This window comes from Manis pentadactyla, chromosome Y (genome assembly GCF_030020395.1).
Source record: "Manis pentadactyla isolate mManPen7 chromosome Y, mManPen7.hap1, whole genome shotgun sequence".
NCBI lineage: Eukaryota > Metazoa > Chordata > Mammalia > Pholidota > Manidae > Manis > Manis pentadactyla.
Window position 1 is genome coordinate 35543979 of NC_080039.1, and position 23543 is coordinate 35567521.

The window sequence follows — 23543 nt, forward strand, 5'->3', positions numbered from 1 at the left end:
CAAACAATTGCCTACTTGCAAGAGGATTTCCATCTTACATCTAAATGCATCCTATAAAGCCTGCCCTGCAGCACCTCAGCACAAGCCCCTGAGGTGGAGAAGCATCCTTGGCTACATTACAGGTGGGATTGCCATGACCCCAAGACACTCTTCGAGCAAGATTCATCTACACAGCCTGCAAGAGATGCTTGTATCCCAGGACTTTTTATCACCTAATTCCACCCATTATTAGTGTCTTATTACTATGTAGACAGTAGCTGTGGGCACGGAGAGGCCAGAACAAGAAGGGATGCTCATACAAGAATGACCACGAAAAACAGACCTATAATCAAGAACGAGGACAACTCCAGGCAAACCTGTGCCATTTCTGCAGCTAGAAGCCCGGAGTTGGCTCTGAAACAAGGTCATATTTCCAGGGCATTCCAATCCTGGGCTCCTCCACATTGTCACAATGTAGGTATTCCCAGCAAACAGACCTTTCTCCTGGGGCAGCAAGTTTTGCTTCTAAACCGGTTCTGTTGTCTCTCTGCTGTTTGGAAACCCAAAGTGGTGGAAGCCAGGAGCAGGGGTCCGTGAGGGAGATCGAGTCCAAATCAGAGTTCATCCTGCAAGGAATCTGTGAAAGTTCCATGTACACACAGTTACATATAATCTCAGAGCCCAAAAGGACTCAAAAGCAAAACACACAATCATCTGGTTTGGGCACAAAAGAAAATTATGTTTCTTGGGATGGGCTACGTAAAGGGGCCAAGGGCCAATTGCTATTTTAAGGGCTCTGTAGGAAATGCCTACAGTGATTCTCGGAGGGCAACGGTCCTGTTGCTTGGTTTCTGTCCATCACAGATTCAAAATGCACCAGTCGTGGGAAAGATTCACCCGTTTTTATCATTTGCAAGGCTCCCAGCCTGCAAGAGAATAAACAGTGCATCTCCAACTGGGAGGGTGTGTCCAGGTGGACAGCTGGGTCTGCAACATGGGGAGAAAAGGTGTTGTTTTGGGAAGACTAAATGGACGGCATTATGACTCCAGCCAGAGGATGACCTGATGCATTTGTTCAAGGAGGGGGTTAAATCCAGCCTCCCAGATTCTGGGCAGTCCACGTGGCAGGGGTGCTAAGTAGCCATGCTTGGGTCCACCTCTGTCAGGATTCAAGCCACTTCCCAGAAACAGGATTGAAGGTGGGTTGCAAATTCCATTTTATCTGATCTCAAGCATACATTTTTATCCCCACGTTCTTTGTTTCATTTTGTTGTTATAGTAAAATATATACAACACAAAAGTTACCACTGGAATGATGTTAAAGTGTACAATTCAGTATCACTTAGCACACTCGTGTTATACAACCATCTCCTCTGTCTGGTTCCAGAACATTCCACCCCACCCCCCCAAAGGAGACCCCCTCTCCACCTCTCCCAGTCCCTGATAACCATGAATCCATGTTCTGTCTGTAGATCTGCCTGTTCTGGGCATTTCCTGTGAACGGATCCCACCCCGTGTGTCCCTGCGTGTCTGCGTCTCTTCTTGAGCACCGTGCATTCAGGTCCATCCACACTGTGTGTGTGTAAGGGCTCCCCTCCTCTTCAGGGCTGAGTAATACTCCACTGCATGGATACAGTGCAAAATTAACTCTATGAGGTTTATTTTCTGTTTTCTAACAAAGCTGCCTTAGGGGACTTTTCTCTTCCCAATCCCCCACTTTGTTAAAGATGAGAAGGGGGCCCTAGCTGGTTTACACTCCAGTGTGTGACTGACACCGTTCCATTAAAAGAACACGGGTCACTTCATTCCTCTGATGGGACCTTTTCCTCCGCTTTTTGAAGTTGCCACTGGTAGGTTTTAAGGACTTTCTCTTAAGATTTAAGATATACATTATCAGTCCAAGAAACCTGTAGTTACTGAAAACCAGAAGCAAACACTTTTACAAGATACTGATTCACACAGCTTCAGAAATGGATGAGGGATTCACATCCCAGAAAGATGAGAAGGTTTGCTAATTATGAGAAATAACACTTAGGGCAACATTTTTACCAAGATGTGTTGGGCTCCGTTCCAAAGAGTTGAGGATCGTTGTAATGAAAAACAGCTTTCCATAGATTTTTTTTAAAAAAATGGCACCATATAAGACATTTTGTCCTGTAAAACAAAACATCCATTTTATCCTGATGCTTACTTTTCTCCACTTGCTAACATCCAAACTGAAGTACCCACTCCAGGGGCTTGGATTTCAAATCGTCTTCTTGTGGGGCAGCCAAGTGCCCTACTCTTAGCATCCTGGAAACTTTCCAGGGGGGCCGGTAACAGGGAAACGGAACAGGCGGGGGGCGGCTGCAGAAAGTGAATTCTTGCCCACAGGGAGTTACTCCCTTTGCAAACCCTAACAGGAAACCATTACCCCCTCGGCCCAGGATAACTCTAACATAACTGGAGAAGGTTGGGGAGGCAGTTCCTGGCATCTGGTGGGAGCAGAACAAAGATGGGGCTCAACACCCTCCAGGGCGTGAGACACCCCACGGAGAATTAGCCAAAGTTGGCAGGGCTGTGGCGGAGAACACAGAGCAGAGAAACGTGCTCAGTTCAGGCCAACTGGCCGTCTGTCTGATTTGCATCCGGGAAATGTGTCTCTTGTTGAATGAAGTCGTGCAGAAGAGAACAAAACAGGTTTTGGCAGCCTTTCCTGACCAGCAATGTCACTTAGGAGACCTGGCCTGGAGCAGTAGGTGACCCCACGTAACCGGCTCCCAGGCTGCCTTCCGGTCTTTGGCAGGATGCATAAAGGATTTGCATAGCTCTGTACTGATAAGATGGTTATTGGCAAACACGAGTTTCAAATCAAAACCACACAATGTTCAGGCCGCTGAGTAAATGTGCATGAAGGCCTTCAAGGATGGATGTTTTCATAGGATTTAGCTCGGATCAATGCAGACAGTTCTTACTTGGAAAATTCTTTGAAAAAAAAAAGAAAATCATCTCTACTTTATACTGCTGCCATGGTCTGAAATATATGTTCCGTTACCATAGGCAAGAATGTGCTCTCTAGAAAATAGAAAAGGGGGGAAAAAATGTAACATAAAGCCCAAAAGGAGTTTGCAGATCTACTTGTTAGTTAGGGAGTTGAGCAGCTATTTGCATGTACTGGTAGTTGTGGCTAAAGAAAAATTTCTCCCTAGAATTTTCTGAGATTGTAGAGGGAGAAAATAAAACAACTATGAAATTTAAGGACTGTTAAACAGGCATTTTTTAAAACAACTCTTTTCCCACCTTGGGATGACCCAAGGTCAGGAGGGCTCCCACCTCCTTGGGAATGCAAGAGTCCGTGTTTTGGGCTAGTCTGAATCCTGCTGTCTGGGATCCTTCCGCAAGGGTTACATTTTGTAAATAAGAACAGAAGTCGCTCTGTGGAACCTGGAGAGAGGGCTGTGGGCAGCAGCCTGAGACGTCCTGCCCCTCCCCTGAAACAACCGAGCTTGGCTTCTGTGGAATCCTGGCTGTGGCTTTGCAAACGGAGCTGTGCACATGCGTGCAGAGGCTGGAGAGGCCTGCGACTCAGAGCCGGCGTGCACGGTCCCCCGGCACAGGGAGCCGGTCCCCCGAGAACCAGCCGACGGGCCGCACCGAGGTACGTGCCTCTCCCCGCCTGGCACTAGCCAGGCGCCGTCCTCCGGCCAGGGCTGTCCCCCTTGCAGCACGCCTTCTCTGGGCCCTCTGAGCCTTTTGAAACTGTCTGGCAACACTTTAGAAGCAAATTTCTTAAAAGATGAAAAAAACAACATCTCAAGGACAGATCCCCGTGGGGGAGGGATGCACAGTCAGATTAAATTTTTTAAAAAAGGATACAGAGTGGGAAATGTCACCCCAAGAGATTCTTGGCCATCTCAGAGCAGGTGGACGGGATGTTGAAGAGGCGCCTGGGGTAAGAGCCACACCGGGTTTGGGGACAGAACCGAAACATAGTGACAAAGGCAGGCTTGCTGCCTGGGGTCAGAGGACAGCCAGGAAGTGTGGATTCTCATTCCCTGTCCCCTGAAGAAAATCGGAGGCTAGATTCTGGCTTATATACTTCATGGAGGGGCTTTTCTTTCTCTTGTTCTCTATCTTTTTTTTTTAATTGAGGTATAATTCCCAGGTGACATGGTGTAAGGTTGATCCAACAGCCTGTGGAGTTAATGTGTTCACATATTGCAATAGCATTCCTACAGTCGGCCTGACCTAACACCTTCATCACGTCACGCAATTGCCATTTATTTTCCTGTGTGGAGAACAATTGAGACATAGTCTCTTAGCAACTCGGGGCTTTATGATTCAGTATCGTTGGTGACCATCGCTGGGTTATGCATTGCATCCCCAGACCTTATTGTGAGTTTGCACTCTTAAGCAATATCTGCCCCATTGCCCCAGCCCCAGCCCCTGGCAGCCACCACTCTTGAGTCCATGTGAAGCAAAGTATGCAGCTTTCTAAGGGACAGCGTGCTGAGTTGAATAGAAAAACAGTCTCCTTTTGTGTAGCTAAACAAGAGAGAGCCTATCATGTCAGAAGGAGGCTGAAGATTTAGTAAAACGACACCTCATATGATTTTTTACTGGTGATTAGAAGTCAGATATAAGAGAGTCAAGTATAACTTGTCGGGTATAACAATGATCAGCCACATTCACCGGAAAAGTGAGAAGAAGCCCAGTGATTTCTAGGAAAACAGAGCTGGAACGTTGACCCAGGGTCAGATTCTCACATGGCGGGTTTCCACTTGTTCCTAGAAAGCAGTTCATGCCGTCAGATCATTGCATAGACGAGCCAATATATTTATTTCTCCATCTCCTGTGATTGCTTTACACAGATGGGAGCAGACCAAACAATGTCTTACTTTTTCATGAAAATATATTGGATAGAAACAAAACATGGCCCATGCATACAATGGAATATTATGCAGCCCTAAAAAGGAAGGGAGTCCTGACACCTGCTACAAATGGATGAACCTTAAAGACATTATTCTAAGGGACATAAGCTGGACAAAGGAGAAACACTGAAGTTCCATGTATAGGAGGTCCCTTGAAACATCCAATTCACAGAGACGGAAAATAGATGGTGGGACCAGGGGCTGGGGAGGGGGTGAGATTCTAGTGTTTCATGGGGACAGAGTTTCAGTTTGGGGAGATGCAGAATTCTGGAGATGGAAAGAGGGGAGGATACCGAACATGTGAACATGTGCAGTGCCCCAGCGCTGTGCACTTAAAAAAATGGTGAAGATGGTAAATTTTGTTATATGCATTTACCCCAACTAAAAAATATATATTAGAGATCATTCTTATCAATAAACATACTATTTCTTTTTTACATTCTCTTTTCTTTTCACTTTCGCCTTCTACATCAAGGTCCAAGAAGCTGAGGCCCATGGGTAAAGCCCATCTGTTTTGTTGTTTTTCTGGAAAATGGCAATATTCGATCAGGTGACTGCTTGCTGCAGCAGCCGAGTGAAGTAAGAGCAGCCAGTCCCATATGGACTGAAAAGCCGGAAATATTTATCATCTGGCCTCGGACAGACATGTACTCTACCTTCTTAATGCATGGTTCAACATTTTGAAAGCCTTTTTGGTGGGAAGAACATTCTTTTTTGAGCTTTTAATCGTTGTGTTAGGTTTTTACTCATAGCATCTGAGAGGGTCCAACTTTCCCCTTTGTCTCATAGTATTTTATTTAGTTATTGAAGTAGCTACTTTTCTGCAGTTATTACGGACCCCTGTATTTCTTACAGGACATTAAAGGAAAGAGGACATGTTACATCCGGAACATTCTTGGTAAGATAAGATTACGTGCTATCATTTATCTGTTTCTGTCTCTGCCTCTGATTCCTGTCACGTTCTCTGAACATATTGACAGCAAAGGGTAGTTGCTCAGTTGGAAAGTGATTCTAAATCTGGGAGACAGAGCATGGGACCCCCGGTTAACACACCGTTCCATGACCCCTGACCAGAACCCCTTGGAACGAATGCTGTATCCCTCTTCCCAAACCATGATCTCTGGTTTTCTGGGGAGCCCCAAAAACCGTCTTTGGAGACTCAGATCCCATCTTTATTTCAAGACACTCAGGATGAGGAATGCTTTCATCCTGCTGTTCATGCCCAGGCCCATGTCGGCATCCGTAAAGAGGGTCTGTCCTGAAGCCACCGTTCCAGGGGTGAGGGTGGTGGCCGATGGGGGAGCCGCCAACCTCTGTGGCCGTTCCTCCTGATTTGTCACCGCCAGGGGTTTCTGCTCTGCGCTCCATCACCTCGAAAGACCCAGTTCTTTTAGGATATCAGGGATCTAAAGCATCAGCCTCAGGTATCTTCACATTCACGCTAAACATACAGAGACTTTTAATGGACTCAGAATAACCAGGCAGCTTTGGGCGGCCCCTACCTGGCTCTGTGCTTGTTCACTGGTTCATATCCTGAGAAGGTGCCACACATGTCCCCGTTCAACACCATTTACTTCTTTAAGGAAGAAGCAAGAGGAAGAGGCAAAGGACAAAGGGCTGCACCTGTTCTGGGGACGTCATCCATACATAATAAGAAACTACAAAGAAGGCTTTTCCATGAATCATCACCTAACACAGATTCCAGAGCATTCCCCCACCACCAAAAAAAAATAACATGTTGAAGTTCAAATACACTGCCGAGAATGTACGTTGTTTTTAACCAAAAAAATTCAAATACCTGAGAGAGGTGCTGAACCTCTTCTGCGGTGGGATGACAGAGTCAAAGTCCACGAAAATAGGGACTCTAACTTCTCACTTGCAGAATTAATGCCCTTGACATGCAAAGCCGCGTTAAGCATTTTTGGAAGTGTGTCTTGCAGGGCCTGGCTGGCTGCGATGATGGGTGTGCTTCTCGGTTTGAAGCCCTCAGCCTGCAGGGATTTACCTGTTTCCCGTCCAAACATCCTTCTCCTGATGGCAGATGATCTTGGCATCGGAGACCTCGGCTGCTATGGCAACACCACTTTAAGGCAAGGAGCACACAATGCCTCACCTGGTGCCCCCGGTGCAGATCCCGCGGACGATGTGTCCAGCCTTTGATACAGGCAATCCAAACATTGGCAGAATTCTCGTTCTTTATACACCAATCAGCCCTTCCTTCTTTCCACACCAGCACCAACTCCAGCTCAAATTCATGCTACATATGACGAATCGTTTTTCTCCTAAATGTGATTTCCATCAGCACAGTCCATCATGCACAGGGTTTTACACATCACTGCTGTTCCCTCTGAGCTCACCGCCCATTCCCATCTCCGCCCCTCAAGCCAAGCCAACCTGCTCAGGTATGATGGAAAAACTGCTTCAGAGAAGTCCGCCTCCTCCTCGCCCACATATGCCATGGCATGTGTCACTACCAGTCCGGTTATCTTAGGAGCTTACCCCATTACCTTGCTCATAATAACCCTTGGAGACCTGCTGCTCATGAGGTGCCACCATGAAACTTAGTCTGAATCCTCCCTACAATGTATTGCTTGCCATGAGGTTGGATCTTCCAATCAAAACCGTGAGTCTCAAGGTAGAAGGCACCTCTGAACCACCCTCTCCAGATATTCCACGAAGTCCATCTCGTTCCAATAGTGTGTTGGGGAAACTATAAATAATGTAGAATCGAGTTAACATTTCCACGGTGTTTCAGAAGCTATTTGAAGTTCTGGCCATTGCCTTTTACTCAAGCCTAAGAACACCTTGACTGTTGTATTCAGCACTGATGGGCAGGTTTCCTGTACCTATGCTTCTGGAAAAGCCTTTGTGTGTGTTTAAGGAATGAAACTCTTAATGTTTTCTTCTGTAGGACTCCAAATATCGACTGCCTGGCAGAGGACGGCATCAGGCTCACCCAGCACATCGCTGCCGCGTCCGTGTGTACCCCAAGCCGAGCCGCTTTCCTAACGGGCAGATACCCTCTCCGATCCGGTTTGTCCTTCGTCATATCTAACTCCAGACCTGGAGACGAACATGCCCCCCTTAACTCCTCTAACACAGGTGTCAAAGTGTGGGTCCTGCAGCCCAGTGAGCACAGAATGGTCTAGTTCCCCCATATTTTACCATCAGATTGGAGTCAGTAAGAGGAGAGAGCCCCATAGGTGACAAGGTGACGTGGAAGGGATTGCCTCATTGCACTGTAACGTCGATAACCATATAAGGCAGGAGTTGGCCAACATTTTCTGTAAAGGGGGAAGATATTAAATAATTTCAGCTGTGCAGGCTATACAATTTGCTGCAGCTACACAACTTTGTTCTTGTAGTTGGATAACATCTATATGGCATCACACAACAGTGAGCATTTGTGTTCCAATAAAACTTTATTTGTGAACACTGAAATTTTAATGTCATAACATTACTGTTTAACGTCCTTCTACCTTTTTTTACCCTGAGGCTGAGGAAGCTGTCTCCTGGGTGGTGGAGAAGGAGGAGGGATGCTTCAGACCCCATAGTAGCATTCTCCAAAGAAAGAAACACAATAAGGTCTACCTACCAACCTACCTACCTACCTATCCATCCATCATCTTTCTATCAAGCATCTATCACCTAAGAGATTTATCTTAAGAGATTGGCTCCTGTGATTCTGGGAGCCAGCAAGTCCGGAATCTGGCAGGATTCTGGAAACCCAAGAAGAATGGTGATACTACAGTCTTGAGGCAGAATACCCTTCTGTATCTTTGGACCTTCAACTGATTGGATGAGGCCCACCCACCTTATCAAGGGTCATCTCTTTAAGCTAAATTCAACTGACTGTAAATGTTAACCACATCTACAAAAGACCTTCGTAGCGATGCCTAGACTAGAGGATTAGTGTTTGAAAAACAAGAGACTGTAGCCTGGCCATGTTGACAATCAAACTGACCCTCACAGACCCTCATATATATCTATGGGTGTCTGACACCTTCTCATGACCTAGAGAAGAAAAATACTGGCCAACTTCAGCTTTTCTTTGTTAACACAACTTTAGCTTCTACTCATCTTTATGGAACCAGAAGCATTTTTAAGTTTTGGAAAAAATCTCAAAGAATCTCCTAAATTCTCAAATGACGATCCTTGAGCACTATATTCACTTTCTGTATCGTCTCTGGAATCGTCTCCAGTAAAACTGAGCTGCATTCATCAACATGGTGTAGGAGGCTTACAGCATCCTCTAAGCCAGTGGTTCTCAACTACAGTGCAGAGCTTTAGAAAAATATCAAACCTACATTTTTAAACACTTGGGTAGAGGCCCTGGGTGTATCAGGGTCAGGATAAATTATATCCATGGTTCCCAACCTTGTGCAGCACATTCAAATCACCTTTCAAACATTCCAAACCCAAATTCCACCCCAAACCAACTAAGATCACCACCTCTGGGGTGATAACCAGGCGTCAGAATATCTTGAAGCTGTTCCCCAAGTGATCCCAATGGTCAGACAATTTTGAGAACCACCTGATTACATCGAGAGTTTGGTGAAATCATAAAACCATTTTTAACTGTCCTCTTTTTATGTAATTCTCTTTTTGTGTGTGTGTGTGTATCCTTCCCAGGGAAATAAATCTCAGTAAATTTTAAAATAACTAACCATAAATGTTTTTGTGTATGACAAGACAATAAATCTTTACATAATCTTTTTCAATTAATTAATCATTTCCTCTGCTGCTAAAAATGCAACCCATGAGACAAAGCCATGTTGGAAGTAAATTTTCGATTCAGTTTTGAATAACGGATTTTTTCAGCACATATTCTAAATTTAAAAATAATGAAAGTGATAAACGTTGGTGTGTGATGTTAACCCTTCTTTAAACATCATTCATCACAGGCATGGTTTCCAGTAATGGCTATCGTGTTCTTCAGTGGACTGGAGTGTCTGGTGGCCTTCCAACAAATGAAACAACTTTTGCAAAAATATTAAAAGAGAAAGGCTATGCCACAGGACTCATCGGTATGTATATTTTTAAGTATTAAGCACATTACCTTTGCATGGAGCATATATGCCACTAAAAAGTTTGGAAATGAAACGTTGTGAGGGAGCCCGATTTCCCAGTAGACAGAGAGCTCCACGCATGCAGGAATGATGTTATGACACCCACATTGCTTGGTGCAAAGATGCTCAGGAAATATCAGCGCCACGAAATATTTGGCATTTCATATAATTTGCTGATGCACTAAGTAACCATTTCTAGTACTTCCCTCTGTGCTGCCATACATTGCATGTGCATCTTTCTGTATGTCAACAAACCACACCATGTATAGAATGAAATAAAAGTTAAGGATGACAGTTTCTTGACAGAGGCCATGCTGTCCCTATCATTATCATGATAGAGGAATAACTTTTATTAACAGTATCATTGATTGATCACTTAGAGCAAGACTAGCTGGTACCCTGATCTTGAAATCCAGCAGGGTCATTATCATTTTTCAAGACAAGAGACTCTATCCTTGTGGAATATCCTTGGAAACCAGGTGAGGTTTTCTAGATGACAGACAGTATTTGGGTGGTGGGGACACACACAGGGTCTCTATCAATACCCCAACCATGAGTGCAGGGTAGGAAAGCATCTTTCATTCATTGAACTTGGAAGTCATGCTCTATGAAGCCACTATTATCTGGAAGAGGCAGGAAGGGACCTTCCCTGGAGCCTGGCCCACCTGGACCTCAGACATCCGGTCTCCAGAGCTGGAAAAGCATGAAATCTTATTGTTTTGAGGAACTATGTCTATGGTCATTTGTGACAGCGGCACAGGAAATCATGCACCCTACAATGCGGCCATGCAGGTTCCTCATGGCCCTGAAACAAGAAGTCCAGGTCATAGGGCAAATAACAGCCAATACTCCCCACCCACCTCATCCCCAGACCCTCTACATCCACACCTGCTGGGTGCTGGGAACATGGCAAGCACGCGATGACTACTTCCCAAGTGATGGTCAGCCAGGTGTCCCGTCTACGCATTTCTTGCCTTTCAGGAAAATGGCATCTGGGTCTCAACTGCGAGTCCTCCAGCGATCATTGCCACCATCCACTCAGCCACGGATTCGACCACTTCTACGGAATGCCATTTTCCATGATGGGAGATTGTGTCCACTGGGAAATGTCAGAGAAGCGGGTAGCCCTGGAGCACAAAGTCAAGTTCTACTTCCAAATCATGGCCTTTGCAGCCCTGACGCTCACGGCCGGGAAACTCGCCCGCCTGGCCTCATGGTCATGGACACCAGTCATCTGGTTGACCATTGTGGCTATCTTACTCTTTATGGCTTCGTATTTTGTGGGTGTCCTGATCGTCCACGCGGACTGCTTTCTCATGAGAAATCACACCATCACCGAGCAACCCATGCGCTTTGACAGGACCACGTCTCTTATTCTCAAAGAGGTCTCCTCCTTTGTCCAAAGGTGAGCTTTGAAGGGTCAGCTTCACCCTAGCCTTCTGCTTCTTTGGGAAAGTCTTATTCTGTAACGGGGATTTGAATGAACGGTGAAATGACCCTGACCCGGGAAGACATTTTTCGGTAAAATGGGGCATGGATGGCACTCAGTTGAGCCCATCTTGACCAAGTCCATTGAAACAAGGGACAGGTCATTGGAAATCGACCACTGCCCCCTTCTACTTTGGGGCCAGTCCTTTTCAATAAGCACCTCCTGCTGACCACGGACTCTGTGTAACCAGCGTAACAGCCTGAATCACATGAACAGCCTTTATAATAAAGGCTAAGTCTTTTTAAAGCTCTATCACCAGGACTATTATGTCTTACTGATAACTTTATGCCAGATGTAAATGTGAGTGACGAAGGATCTTACTACATCAACACCAAGGGGACAATGATAAAAAGCTACACAAAACAGGCAGCTCCATGCTCCCCACTGGGTGTTCCAGGGAAAGGAGGACACCCTCACACCCCAACTAAGCTGGTGGGGATGAGGTTCTGATCCTGTTGCACAACATTCTTGGAGGGTTTTTCATGGGATTGCTTAATAGCGGTCAGGTATGACGCTGGTGATTAGCTTTCGAATTAAAAAATTACAATGGGTATGCCTCATATGTCCCCAAATAAGTCTAAAACCTTTGTTTCTGTACTTTCTGTCTGTAGATTAGACCATAAGGGTGGATGTTGAGAGGGAGAAGGTGAGACATTGCCTAGATAGAGGATCTCAAATTGAAATTAATAACCTGATACACATCATATTTTAAATGTGTTTGTTTGTAACAATTTCATGTCCTGATCTTCATTGCTTGACAGCAAATATAAAGGAAACCAGGGGTGTAATACCCCTTAGTCCATGAGTTAAGGTTTGAGTCGGGAAGATATACTGAAATAATTGATAGGAATAATTGTCAGGTCAGATGGCTGACTGGCGTTCTGTTAGATGCAGTTGTTAGAGAAGTATAAAGAGTTATAAAATGATAATATGCAAGAAAAAAGATGTATAAAAGCAGTGTTCGTTTTTCAATAGACTTTGGAAGGGAGAAGTTAACCCTTTAATAATTCTCAAACCCAAGAAATGAACAGGAGTTTCATGCATCTGATCGTGCAGGGCAGGCCAGCAGAGATTCTTGCGTAATGATGCAATGGTCTATCTCTGTATTTTGCATCTCTGGGACCTCAATCCCTGTTTTACCAAAAATAAATAAATAAATGACCAGTTACATTGTATTTATTCTTAGGAATAAGCAAGGACCCTTCCTCCTCTTTGTCTCTTTCCTGCACGTCCACACTCCTCTCGTTACTACGGGGAAGTTTCTGGGGAACAGTCTGCACGGTCTATACGGGGACAATGTACAGGAGATGGACTGGATGGTGGGTAAGTGATTCTTCCAGGGGAAAACGTGCAATGGAATGTCAGCCTGTGGCCACATCAATGCACTTATTGCCTTTCAGGAAAATGGCATTTCTTTATTCAGAAACTGGAGGAGAAAAGGAGATAAATAACCAGAAGATGAGCTTCATTAAGGGAAAAGTAGACAAGGTTGGGTCAGTGTATTGCACTGTTATTGACTGTTAGGGGCCACGAGGTTTATAGTATCCATCACCCTGTTTCCTCTGTTTCTCTCCCTAATGCTGTTTTACATGGTGTGATTTTTTATCTCTCCCAAAGCCTCCCTGGGGGAGAAGATTGCCTTGTTCTCCCCTGGGCTTAGGACAGCACCTGCCATGCCAGACAGGAACATTTCTTGAGTGACTCAGTGTTCAAGGAAACGCATAGATATGGACACCCTCACTTCCCTGCCTCTCAAACAAGGATAAGGGCACCCTCGGCTTTATATAATGGTGAGCCCAGAGGGCCAGACCCTGCAGAATAATCGTAGTCAAGAGATTTTAGGGGGAAATGCACTTTTAAAAAAATCTTTTGAAAACATCATCTTGGAGTAAAATGCATGATGCGAATGAAGAAGTTTTGGGGGAAATAAGAATAAATACAATGTAACTGGTCATTTATTTATTTATTTTTAGTAAAACAGAAAAGGCAATAGGACCACACATTTAAAAATCCTTATCTAGAAGAAAGTATAAAGAAAAAAATGGCAATGAACAGACAGAACAAAGAGGAAAATCAGAGAGCAATATGGTTGACGTAGAGCTAACGGTGTGCACTGTTGCCTTAAATGTAAATACTCTGCAATAGCAATTAAAGTGCAGAGACTGTCACACTAAATAAAAACAGGAGACCCAACCTGCAAGAATACACTTTAAATATACAGACATAGTTGGGTTAAAAGTAAAAGGCATTCAATAAAAGGATGTATCTAGGGTCATAGTTGCATTCATGGCACACACAGGTCTCATCCAGAAGCAGGTCGGGAGAAACTCTTGTCTATTGTGAGAAATAGAACAATATCATTCTTCTTAACCAATTAAAAGAAAATCACAGACATTGGGAATTGCAACAATAGGACTTTCCTTTCGTTAATAGCTTGGAAGCACCACTGGAAACTGTTGTCCACCCATGTACATTTTCAGTCTTCCCCCTGGACCCTCTTGGTCCCTATCCTGTTTTCTCAATAACCTTCTTTTGCCTTGCTTGTACATTTTTGCAATTTTGCCCAATGCAGTATGCACCCTGGTAGCTTGCCTTTAACTTTTTGGAAGCAGAATGAGGACCTATATAAAGACCCATGTCAATCTGAGGTCCATGTTGCTCAGGCCAGCACAATGACACTGCTATTCAGCCCGTGATGCATTCACGCTAAAGAATTCATTCTCATGGAGAGTTCCAAGATTCTACAGTACAGCCTGAATATTTTGCTTTAACATAATGTTCTCTTTTGAGCGGCTCAAACGCATCTCTTCTTTGCAGGTCAGATCCTTGATACGCTGGACATGGAAGGTTTGACCAACAGCACCCTCGTTTATTTCACGTCAGATCACGGGGGATCTTTAGAGGCTCAAATGGGAAACAACCAGTATGGGGGCTGGAATGGGATCTATAAAGGTAAGGCTGACAGATTCCAGATCCTTATCTACAGGTTTTCTCTCTTCCCTATAATTCCCAGCCCCTCCCCTGGAATGGGACCGTTCACCTCAAGGGAGACTGCAAACACTTCTGAACAAGGGTTCTGCTCTTCTATTCAGGAATTACAATTTGTCATGCTCAGATTTGAATTTTTCTGCACAGTTCAGTGGTTTCTGGCATAACGATCACCACTATTAATTCTAGAACATTTTCATCACCTCAACAAGAAACTCAGTACCTATTTGCTATCATTTTCCATTCCCCCCTTACTCCCACCCCCTGGCAACCACTAACGTATTTCTATCTGTCTGTATTTCCCTAATTCCAAACATTTCAAATGGGATCGTGCAATATCTGGTCCTTTGCACCTGGATTTTTTGACTCAGCGTAATGTTTTCCAGGTTCATCCATGCTGTAGCATGTATCTGCCCTTTGTTCCTTTTTTTAGGACCACATAATATTCCATGTATCCATTCATCTGCTGATAGACTCAAGTTTGAATCTTACATCCAGACAATGGATTCAAGGGGACTGAGCACCCACACTATCCACATTATATTCACACTAGGATCTACTGATCACAGACACATCATTATGCGTGGACCACAAAGTTTCTAAAACATGCTGCCAAAAAAATATATATGTGGCACACCTTTTTTTTCACTTAAAGCTTAGTTTTTTTATTGAGTGAAAAATTCGTTTAGACTGACATTGGTATAATGATTAACATGCATCAGTCTGTTACATACATAAAAGAGAATATACATGTGTAAATTAAATACATGAAAGCCTTCCTAAGCTTCTCCACATTGGCAGGGGAAGGGTCTGACTCTATAATTTCCTATTTCCAAAGGAAATGATCCTCTTTCCAAATTTGAGGTCCTAGAGGTTACAACCCCGTCAGTTTTTGGGGGGTGGGGAACAATTCAACCCCAGTTCAAACAACCCTTAAAGGAGAAGCGTCAAGAGCAATACAGGATGGGCTCCGAAGGAAGGCATTTCAGTGACATGGGGAGGGAGAGTGAACTAAGTGGAGGCTTGTGGTAATGGGGGGATGACGAGCTTAGTAGCACAGAACCCAAGATGCACAGGTGCATCCCATGTAAGGTTATGCTCTGGAACACACCAATGCCATGGCGAGAACAGGAGTGAGAGAAGACACTACGATCAGCACAATTTCTTCTCCCTAGGAAATCTGTCTGATGATTCAGACCATTGGGGGAAATTGCAATGCCCTGGGGTCGGTCCCTCAGCGACTGGAAGACCTACAGCCAGGTCAATCAAAGCTATAAAATCCAAGCCAGGGAGGAACTAAATATTGGCACATGGTTAAAACAGACAGACAGGAGAGAGAGAATTTTAAAACAAGGAGGTAGGTGGAATCATCAGGGCAAGCCACCATTTATGATTTTTAACCATGTTCTTTTCTGTTCACGTTTAAATGCAGGTGGTAAAGGCATGGGCGGCTGGGAAGGCGGCATCCGGGTCCCAGGGATAGTCCGCTGGCCCGGGGTGCTGCAGGCTGGACGAGTGATCCGCGAGCCCACCAGCCTGATGGACGTGTTCCCCACCGTGGTCCAGCTGGGGGGCGGCGAGGTGCCCCAGGACAGGTACAGAACAGCCAGGGAGAACAACTCAGCTCTGCACGGAGACGGCTCTGTGAAAGGCCACTGTCACTTTGCATCCACAAAATCTGGGAAAATGCCTAGATGGCCTGCTTTGTTTCACACACAGAGGACTATCTCCCTTCTGATTCTTAAGTAAAACCCATTTTACAATGATTGGCATTGAAAAAAATTCTAACAAGAAATTCCTTTCCATGCAGTGCGGTGATGTATCACATGATTCTGATTTTTCTTGAGTTAAAAATTATAGATAATTTGGGGGAAAATAGAAAGAGAATAAAAATTATTTCATAATTTTGTCAGTCTAGACATGAAGACATAATGATGTATATAATCATAATTATTATATGATCATAAAATCATATATGTATGATTATATAATCATAAATTGCATGACGTATTCATCTATATGATCTAGGTGTACAGCTATAGATCTATAGCTTCTACATATATTTTACATATAAATCATATCTATATAGGTGATATAGAGAGAGCTATCTCATCAGGACATATTTTAAATATGTTATGTATATTTATGCACATATATATATTTAGAAATCTTTGTACATAGACAAAAATTTTAATGGTTTTACAGTATTTCTTTCAACCATTCCTTCTAGGTAGGCACTCACTTCACATTTAAAACAAATACTGTCGTGTCAGCCTACCTCCTGTCACAATTACCTCCTTAGTAAAGACCCCTTAGAAATTGAATTGCGGGTCAAAGAGCACGGCTGTTTATAGGGGATCTCTTAATAAATTTTGTCAAATTGTTCCCTAGGAATTGCTATCAGCGATTTGAAAAATAAAATGAAAATAAGTTTAAATTATATTTATGTAATTTATATATTATCCATATATATAAATTACATATGTGCACACACATATACATACATGTTTTAAATTTCATTGTTTCATCACTAAAAGTTAGATATTTCATATCTTTATTTTATAATCTGTTTTCTCTTTGCTTACATTGACTATCATCTCTCTGGTTCATATTTTTTTCTTAATTGGTGGCTAATTTTTCTAATTAATTTAGACTATATCATTTGTTTTAAAGAGTAAAATTTTGCATGTCATGTGCATCTTTGCAGATGTGTGTTACTAGAAGGCAAAATAAATTCAGCCATGTATTGCTAGTTAGTTCATTTTATTAATACAAATACATGTGTGTATATATATATGTATTAATATGTGTGTATACATATATATACACATAAACATATAAATATGTGTTCATGTGCCTATGTATATAAAGGTGAAATAATATATATGTATATACAACTCACATACATATTTCACTTCCAAATGTATATACACAGAAACCCATAGCATGTTCTTATGTCTGTATGAGTACACATATTTGGAAGTGAAATAATACGCGTGTACACACAGCACATATATATATATATACATGTTATTTTTTCATGGTAACTGACCAAGTAAAACCTTGGAGGTCTCAATTTGCTACTTCGATGGACAACATTCGTCAAGTCAGAGAGTTAAGATCTGCACTTTACAGCCACTCTAAGTCCAAGGCATCTGCAAAAATCTGCCATCGATATTTATGATTAAAATCAGAGACACTAGATCCTGAGAACCTTTTCTAAAGATAGAAGAAAAATACACGGGAGCCCCTGAGTTCCCCACAAAGCTGCACTGACCTCTCTGTGCAGTTACGGTCCATGTCCATGAACATGTATTTCTCAGCACAAGTTCACCCTGTAGGAAGTAGTGGGCAAATAACAAAGAAACACAGGCATGTTTCCCCTCCCGGAATAATGCACCCGGCAGCCCCATAAATGCGATGAATGCACCCAGCCATCCCTGCAAATCAAAAGCAGATCTGGCTTTTCTCGTAAGCCGGGAGGGACCCCGGTGCAAGACAGGAATGGTTTCAGGTCTTGACCAATACGAGGTAATCTGTACCGGCGGAAGGCCCGACAGAAAACCAGGGAGACGTCTCATCACCTCTTATTTTTGCATCCCTGACAAGGCTGGGGACAGTAACCTCAGCAGAGCAAGCCGGGTCCTCCACGGTCTTGCGGCCAAACTGATGTGTGTCCACGAATGCAGCGGGTGGCCTCCCCAGCGCCCACCCATGGAAGCTTGCTGAGGCTGTCCTGGCACCATCCCTGACACCCTGTGCCCCTCCTGCAGGGTGGTGGACGGCCGGGACCTGCTGCCCCTGCTCCTGGGGACGGTGCAGCACTCGGACCACGAGTTCCTGTTCCACTACTGTGAGAATTTCCTGCACGCAGCCCGGTGGTACCAGCGCGACAGTGAGTAGCTGGGCGAGGCACCCGGCATGGCTCTGCTGCCATTCATTCCTCTGCTTGCCTGTGGCTTTTATTTTTGCACTCTTCTTACCTTGGCAGTGTCGTCCCATCACTCAGCAACCTGCTACCTCGTCCCAGCTGTCCATCACAGCATCATCCGGGAGGGAAGGTTCCCTGCATCCTAGGCGTTGTCCACGGGATTTTCCCTGGCTTCCCTGCTTCTGTCCATGACGTGAAGTGAGGCGTTTGTCATCCCGCAAGTGCAACTCGTTCATGCTCACATCCCGACTCACACTCTCACGTGCACACATACCCATGATCCAGTCTGTCGCTAACCTTTCACGTAGGTTTTCTTAATATCCATCGGCTTCCATGTGTCTCGACCAGCTTGACACGATTCCTCCCCCGTAGCAGGCCTCGCTCTGTCATAGCAGCAGCTATATGCGTACTGAATAACTCACGTTTCAAAAATGTCTGGGGCTATTTTGGCCCAACTGTCTTTCCAAAAGAAAACTGCAAAATCAAGCACAAGTATATTTTCTTGAAAGCCCAGTGGAGTATGCCTTAGCATTGCATTCAGTGTACAAACTAACGTGGGGGAAAGTTGGTGTCTTTACAAAATCAAATGTAAGCGTCAAACACATTAGGTATCGGGTATTTCTACACGTATTCTCATGTAGAAAGTATGCCTTTCATCCAAGGCTTTCATCCCTTGGCAAATAATTTAACTATTTTAACTGTCTCCCTATGTATGACTCCATCTGACTGGAGTTAGCAGAGGTTTTCCGTTTTTAGGAATCACTTGCAAAAGTCCCACTCTTGGATTCTCCCAAGAACTCTATTTGTAAATGTTATAGATGATACGGGTCTCTGTTTTGTGTCTTTGATTCCAAAGCTCCACCTTTCTTCATTTCCATTTACCTATTACTCCGTTTTTTTTTTATCTTCTTTTCTTCCTCCAGGGTCTGGGAAGCCCTATCTAGTCCCTGCGGTCTCACTCACTCTCATTTCGCCATTCCACAAAAACATTCTCCAGCTGTCTGAATCCACCACACTTGGAATCCCCCTTATTTGAGGCAGTTATTGCACATTCTGTTTGTTTAAATCTCCCTCCTTTACCACCATCCTTTTCAGGATTATCATCACCTGGGTTGATTTTTATTGGCACATCTTTGGGGTGCACAGATTCCATGTTAAGGATTCCCCCTTTGAAGGTTTTTTTTTTAAAAAAAAACAGCCATCCAGTCGCATGGCCCTTTCTGCCACCATGGGTGCCTGGCCGCGTGGATAACGGAGTCCACATTCACCCTCTCTTCTCCTGCATCCTGGCTACCCCATGACGGCCCCCCATGTCTTAGTCACTGAGAGGATGTTTCCATTGTATTTCGAGGTAGGTCTATGTGGAATATTCTGGAGCTCTGCCTCTTCCACGGCATCCCAGGGGCCACCCTTCATCCCACAGTCCTGAGGACACGGAGCCCCCTGCCCAAGACCCCCCACCGCACGCATGCACACGGGCCAGAACAAGCCCGGAGCCCTGCTGAGACATGAGCCAGCTCCTCCCCGCCTCCCCGCAAGCACCAGTCTCCAGCTGAGCTGTGTGCCCTGTCGTTCCAGAGCAGGCAGTCCTGCCTCAGGGCCACAGCACGAGCTGTAACGCCACCCGGAACACGCTTCGGGCACTGGATCTCAGAAACAAGCCCCCACGTACACACACACACACACACACACACACACACACACAGCCCTCCATGCCACGTTCCACCACCTGACCAGCTTTGAGTTGGTCCAGGCATTAGCCCTCTGCAATGTTCTTACTTCTGTGTGTTAAGCACCGTCAGGCCAGCCTCCTCCCACCAAGACCTTTTCTGCCCTCTCTGCAACTCAGTCTGTTTGCTGCATTAGGGCAGAGAAACTGACCACAAGCCAGGTGAGCTTGCAGCTCATTTTTCCCTGGAAACAAGGGCAGGTGGACGTGATTGTCCCGACTGGGCAGGCGGGAAAGCCAAGCTGTTGGACATGTCACCACAGTGTTCAGAGGCAGAGAGAGGCCAGAGTTTTTTTATCACAGGGTGCAGGTCTATAAACACCAACCCCCAGTGGTGCCAGCCCCGGAAGCAGGACACAGGTGGCTGTTGCACAGACAGGAGGCATGCCCGCTGAGCCCCCCCCCCCCTCTGGGCTGCACACACTTGCCAGGCGCCTGGGGACCTCCTCCCCAGATCCCAGGGGCAGCCAGACCCTGCTTCATCTCCCTCGCGGCTCCCGGGCACCCTCACACCTGCCCCTGCAGGAAGCACGGCCACCACGCCCTGCTCTCTGGTGGCACAGGGGGCTTCTCCAGACCCGCTGCCCTGCAGGGGTGCAAAGGATGGGGACGGGGCTTGGGGCCTCCCCCAAGAGCCGAGGTTAGCCCTCTGGATGCCCCAGGAGGCGGATGCAGCCCCTCCCCTTCAGTCTGAGTCCCTTCCTGATCCTCAGCGGGGGTCTGGCGCCAGCCTTCCGACCCTGGACGTGGTCCCTGACTGCGGGCTGCCCCCTCCCGCCTCCCTGCTATCTTCTTGGGTCCCTCCCAGCTAGGGAGCAGCCTGGCACAGCCTGAGAACAGCTATTGTGGCTTTAAACCTCTGAGCATCTGTTATGAAACCTACTAACGAAGGGATCCCCCCCCCCCCCGTCTTAAGCTGCCAGAAGGAAATACCACAGACTGGGGGGGGGGGGGGCGTATGGACAGCAGACACGGTGTCACACAGTTCCGGGGACTGGAAGTCCGAGGCCAAGCTAGCTGTAGGGCTGGGTTCTAGCAGGGAACCTCCTCTGCTGGCAGACGGCCCCTTCTCGCCCTGTGTCCTCACGTGGGGCACGGAGTACAGGGAAAGCAAGCCCTCCTGACACTTGGAAGGACCCTGATCCTGTCGCGGGGGCTCCCTCACAACCTCATCTCAATCCTATCCCCTCCCAAAGGCCCCCCCCCTTAATACCATCCCCTTGGGAGCCAGGGCTGCCACACACGGGCTTGGGGGACGGGGCACACACATGCCCCCTGTAACATCCACATAGCGTAAAAGTCACCATTTTAAAGTGTGCAACCCTGTGGCATTAAGCACATGCACCACCCCACTCTGGTTCCAGAACATTCCCCCAGAGGACCCATCCCCGTGAGCAGGCCTCCCCAGCCCTCCCAGCCCCTGACAGCCATGAATCCACATTGTGTGTGTGCCCCTGCCTGCTCTGGGCATTCCCTGTGAATGGATCCCCACCCCGTGTGTCCCTGGGTGTCTGCGTCTCTCCCTGAGCACTGTGGGTTCAGGTCCATCCACACTGTGGGCTCCTCTCCTCTTCAGGGCTGAGTAGTATTCCTTCCCGTGCATGAAGCACCCTCTGCCTACCTACCCACTCTTCCCTGGACACTGGGCTACTCCCTCTCCCGGCCATTGGGAATAAATGAGGCTGCTCCCCACGAGGCCCCCATTCTTCCTTCACCCTCTGCCACTCTCATCCAATCACAGGAGGAACAGTGTGGAAAGTGCACTATGAGACCCCCGTGTTCCAGCCCGACAGCGCCGGTGCCTGCTACGGGAGAGCGGTCTGCCCATGCTCCGGGGAGCAGGTGGCCCACCACAACCCGCCTCTGCTCTTCAACCTCTCCAGAGATCCTTCCGAGATCCACGCCCTCACGCCGGACACGGAGCCCTTGTTCTACCAGGTGATGGAGAGGGTGGCACAGGCCGTGCACCAGCACCGCCAGATGCTCGGCCCAGTTCCACGGCCACTGGCCACGGCGGACAACGTCTGGAGGCCGTGGCTGCAGCCGTGCTGTGGCCCCTTCCCTCTGTGCTGGTGTGACCGGGAAAACGGCCAGCCCTGAGCCCAGCAGTGCAGCCCGGGAGGGGTGGGGGGGCGCCGAGAACAACGCCCGTGGGAGGGTCTCTCATCCGCTCCTGGGGCGTCGAATCCAAAGGGGAACGGGTCGAGGAAGACAGTGCATCGTGTCTTGTCCAAGCACCACTAAATAAAATGACCCACCATCCCAGCCGGACAAGTACGCACGATTGCTCGGCTGCTCAGGCCACACAGAGGGGGTGAAGGCTGACTTCCCCCCACCGAGGGGGCTTCCTGTCGAAGACCCCAGCCCCGGGGAGCTGAAGTCCCAACAGAGGGGCGTCTGTGTCAAGCAAGCAGCTGTGCAAAGGAATGAGAGCTGGGTGATCCTTACTGGCTGATGCCAGACGTGAGCCTGGGCGCATGTCAGCACACGCGAGCACGGCTCTGCCGTTTTCAACATCCTTGAGGACCAGTTGTGTTCAAACGGGACCTATTTCCAGGGGATTTACTCCTGGTCAAGCAAAGTCCCTGTGATCCTGGGAAAAGCCAGGATGTGGCGGCTCAGAGGCGGATTCCCTGGGCTGCGTCTGGACGTCACTGCGGGACGGGACCTGCCCCAGACAGGACACCAGCATGAAGGGCATTTTCCTCCAGACCCCTCCCTACCCCATCTTGTCTGCCCATTCATACACTCACGTGTGCACGCACATGCCCAGTCCCAGACGGAGTGAGTCAGCTCAGCTGCTGTAAAAAGGACCACAGAACGGGGGGTGTCACACAACACCTATTTATGTCCCCCGTCCCACAGGCTGGACCCCAAGGTCCAGGTGTGGGCAGGGCTGGGCCTCCTGAGCCTCCCTCCTGGGCATGTGGACACCGTCCTCTCCCTGCGTCCTCACGGGGTCGTCCCTCTGTGCATGTCTGTGTCCTCATCTCCTCTTATAAGGACACCAGTCCTATAAGGGATCAGGGTCTGCCCTACGACCTCACTTACCGTGAACCCTTCTTTAAACACCCCATCTCCAAATACAGCCTCATTCTGAGGTCCTGGGGTAAGGGCTTCATGAATTTTAGGAGGATGCAACTCAGCCCCTAACACAGACTCTGCCTGGGGAAACACAAAGGTGCTCAATTTGCCAGTTTTTCTCAAACACAGGCTCCAGGTCCATTTCTGGAGATTCAACCGAGTGTCCACCCCCACAGGACTCGGGGCAGGCTCTGGGGTTAACAGACTCCCAATTGCCATTCGGCACCACTGCAGACTTGATTGGGAAAGGCAGACAGACACACAGGTGGTCCGGGGCAGCTAATGGGGTCCAGGCCCTGGTCATGAGCGCCAGGCAGACCCCCGTATAAAAGCCCGCTGGGTGGGGGTCCAACCAGCAGAGCTC

General features: G+C 46.8%; 1 protein-coding gene and 2 long non-coding RNA genes across 7 annotated transcripts in view; 1 reads left to right on the forward strand and 2 right to left on the reverse strand.

Moving 5' to 3' along the window:
• LOC130682215 (uncharacterized) overlaps positions 1 to 23543 on the reverse strand; it is a 25200-nt gene continuing 1657 nt past the window's right edge. The window contains exons 2-4 of one of the 3 annotated variants that reach the window (XR_008995432.1): positions 2029 to 2133; positions 1734 to 1849; positions 1 to 1601 (exon numbers count right to left, since the gene is read on the reverse strand). This is a non-coding gene — a long non-coding RNA (uncharacterized LOC130682215). Of the gene's footprint in view, positions 1602 to 1733; positions 1896 to 2028; positions 2134 to 23543 lie in introns of all 3 variants that reach the window. The other 2 variants (XR_008995433.1, XR_008995431.1) reach the window with 2 other exon arrangements.
• LOC118935928 (arylsulfatase L) lies at positions 2952 to 22900 on the forward strand. 2 transcript variants are annotated; one of them, XM_036932577.2, is made up of 11 exons: positions 2952 to 3616; positions 5745 to 5787; positions 6830 to 6979; positions 7801 to 7922; positions 9794 to 9916; positions 10940 to 11363; positions 12634 to 12770; positions 14265 to 14399; positions 15868 to 16030; positions 18209 to 18330; positions 21837 to 22900. In XM_036932577.2, exons 2-11 carry the CDS (start codon positions 5765 to 5767, stop codon positions 22193 to 22195), a joined length of 1758 nt encoding a protein of 585 aa, XP_036788472.2. In that variant the 5' UTR covers positions 2952 to 3616; positions 5745 to 5764; the 3' UTR covers positions 22196 to 22900. The 2 variants fall into 2 exon arrangements, with proteins under 2 accessions (XP_036788472.2, XP_036788471.2); XM_036932576.2 differs by lacking the exons at positions 2952 to 3616; positions 5745 to 5787 and having other exon boundaries at positions 6704 to 6979.
• LOC130682216 (uncharacterized) overlaps positions 17388 to 23543 on the reverse strand; it is a 6306-nt gene continuing 150 nt past the window's right edge. The window contains exons 2-5 of one of the 2 annotated variants that reach the window (XR_008995435.1): positions 23147 to 23260; positions 22849 to 22896; positions 18419 to 18840; positions 17393 to 17770 (exon numbers count right to left, since the gene is read on the reverse strand). This is a non-coding gene — a long non-coding RNA (uncharacterized LOC130682216). Of the gene's footprint in view, positions 17771 to 18418; positions 18841 to 22848; positions 23261 to 23543 lie in introns of both variants that reach the window. The other variant, XR_008995434.1, reaches the window with a different exon arrangement.

Bases quoted from the DNA above. Each gene is read 5' to 3' on its own strand.
- LOC118935928 (XM_036932576.2), top strand. From the start codon at position 6,777: ATGCCCTTGACATGCAAAGCCGCGTTAAGCATTTTTGGAAGTGTGTCT. The intron at 12,771-14,264 runs GTAAGTGATTCT...TCTTCTTTGCAG, and splicing joins GGAGATGGACTGGATGGTGG to GTCAGATCCTTGATACGCTG. The intron at 18,331-21,836 runs GTGAGTAGCTGG...ATCCAATCACAG, and splicing joins CCGGTGGTACCAGCGCGACA to GAGGAACAGTGTGGAAAGTG.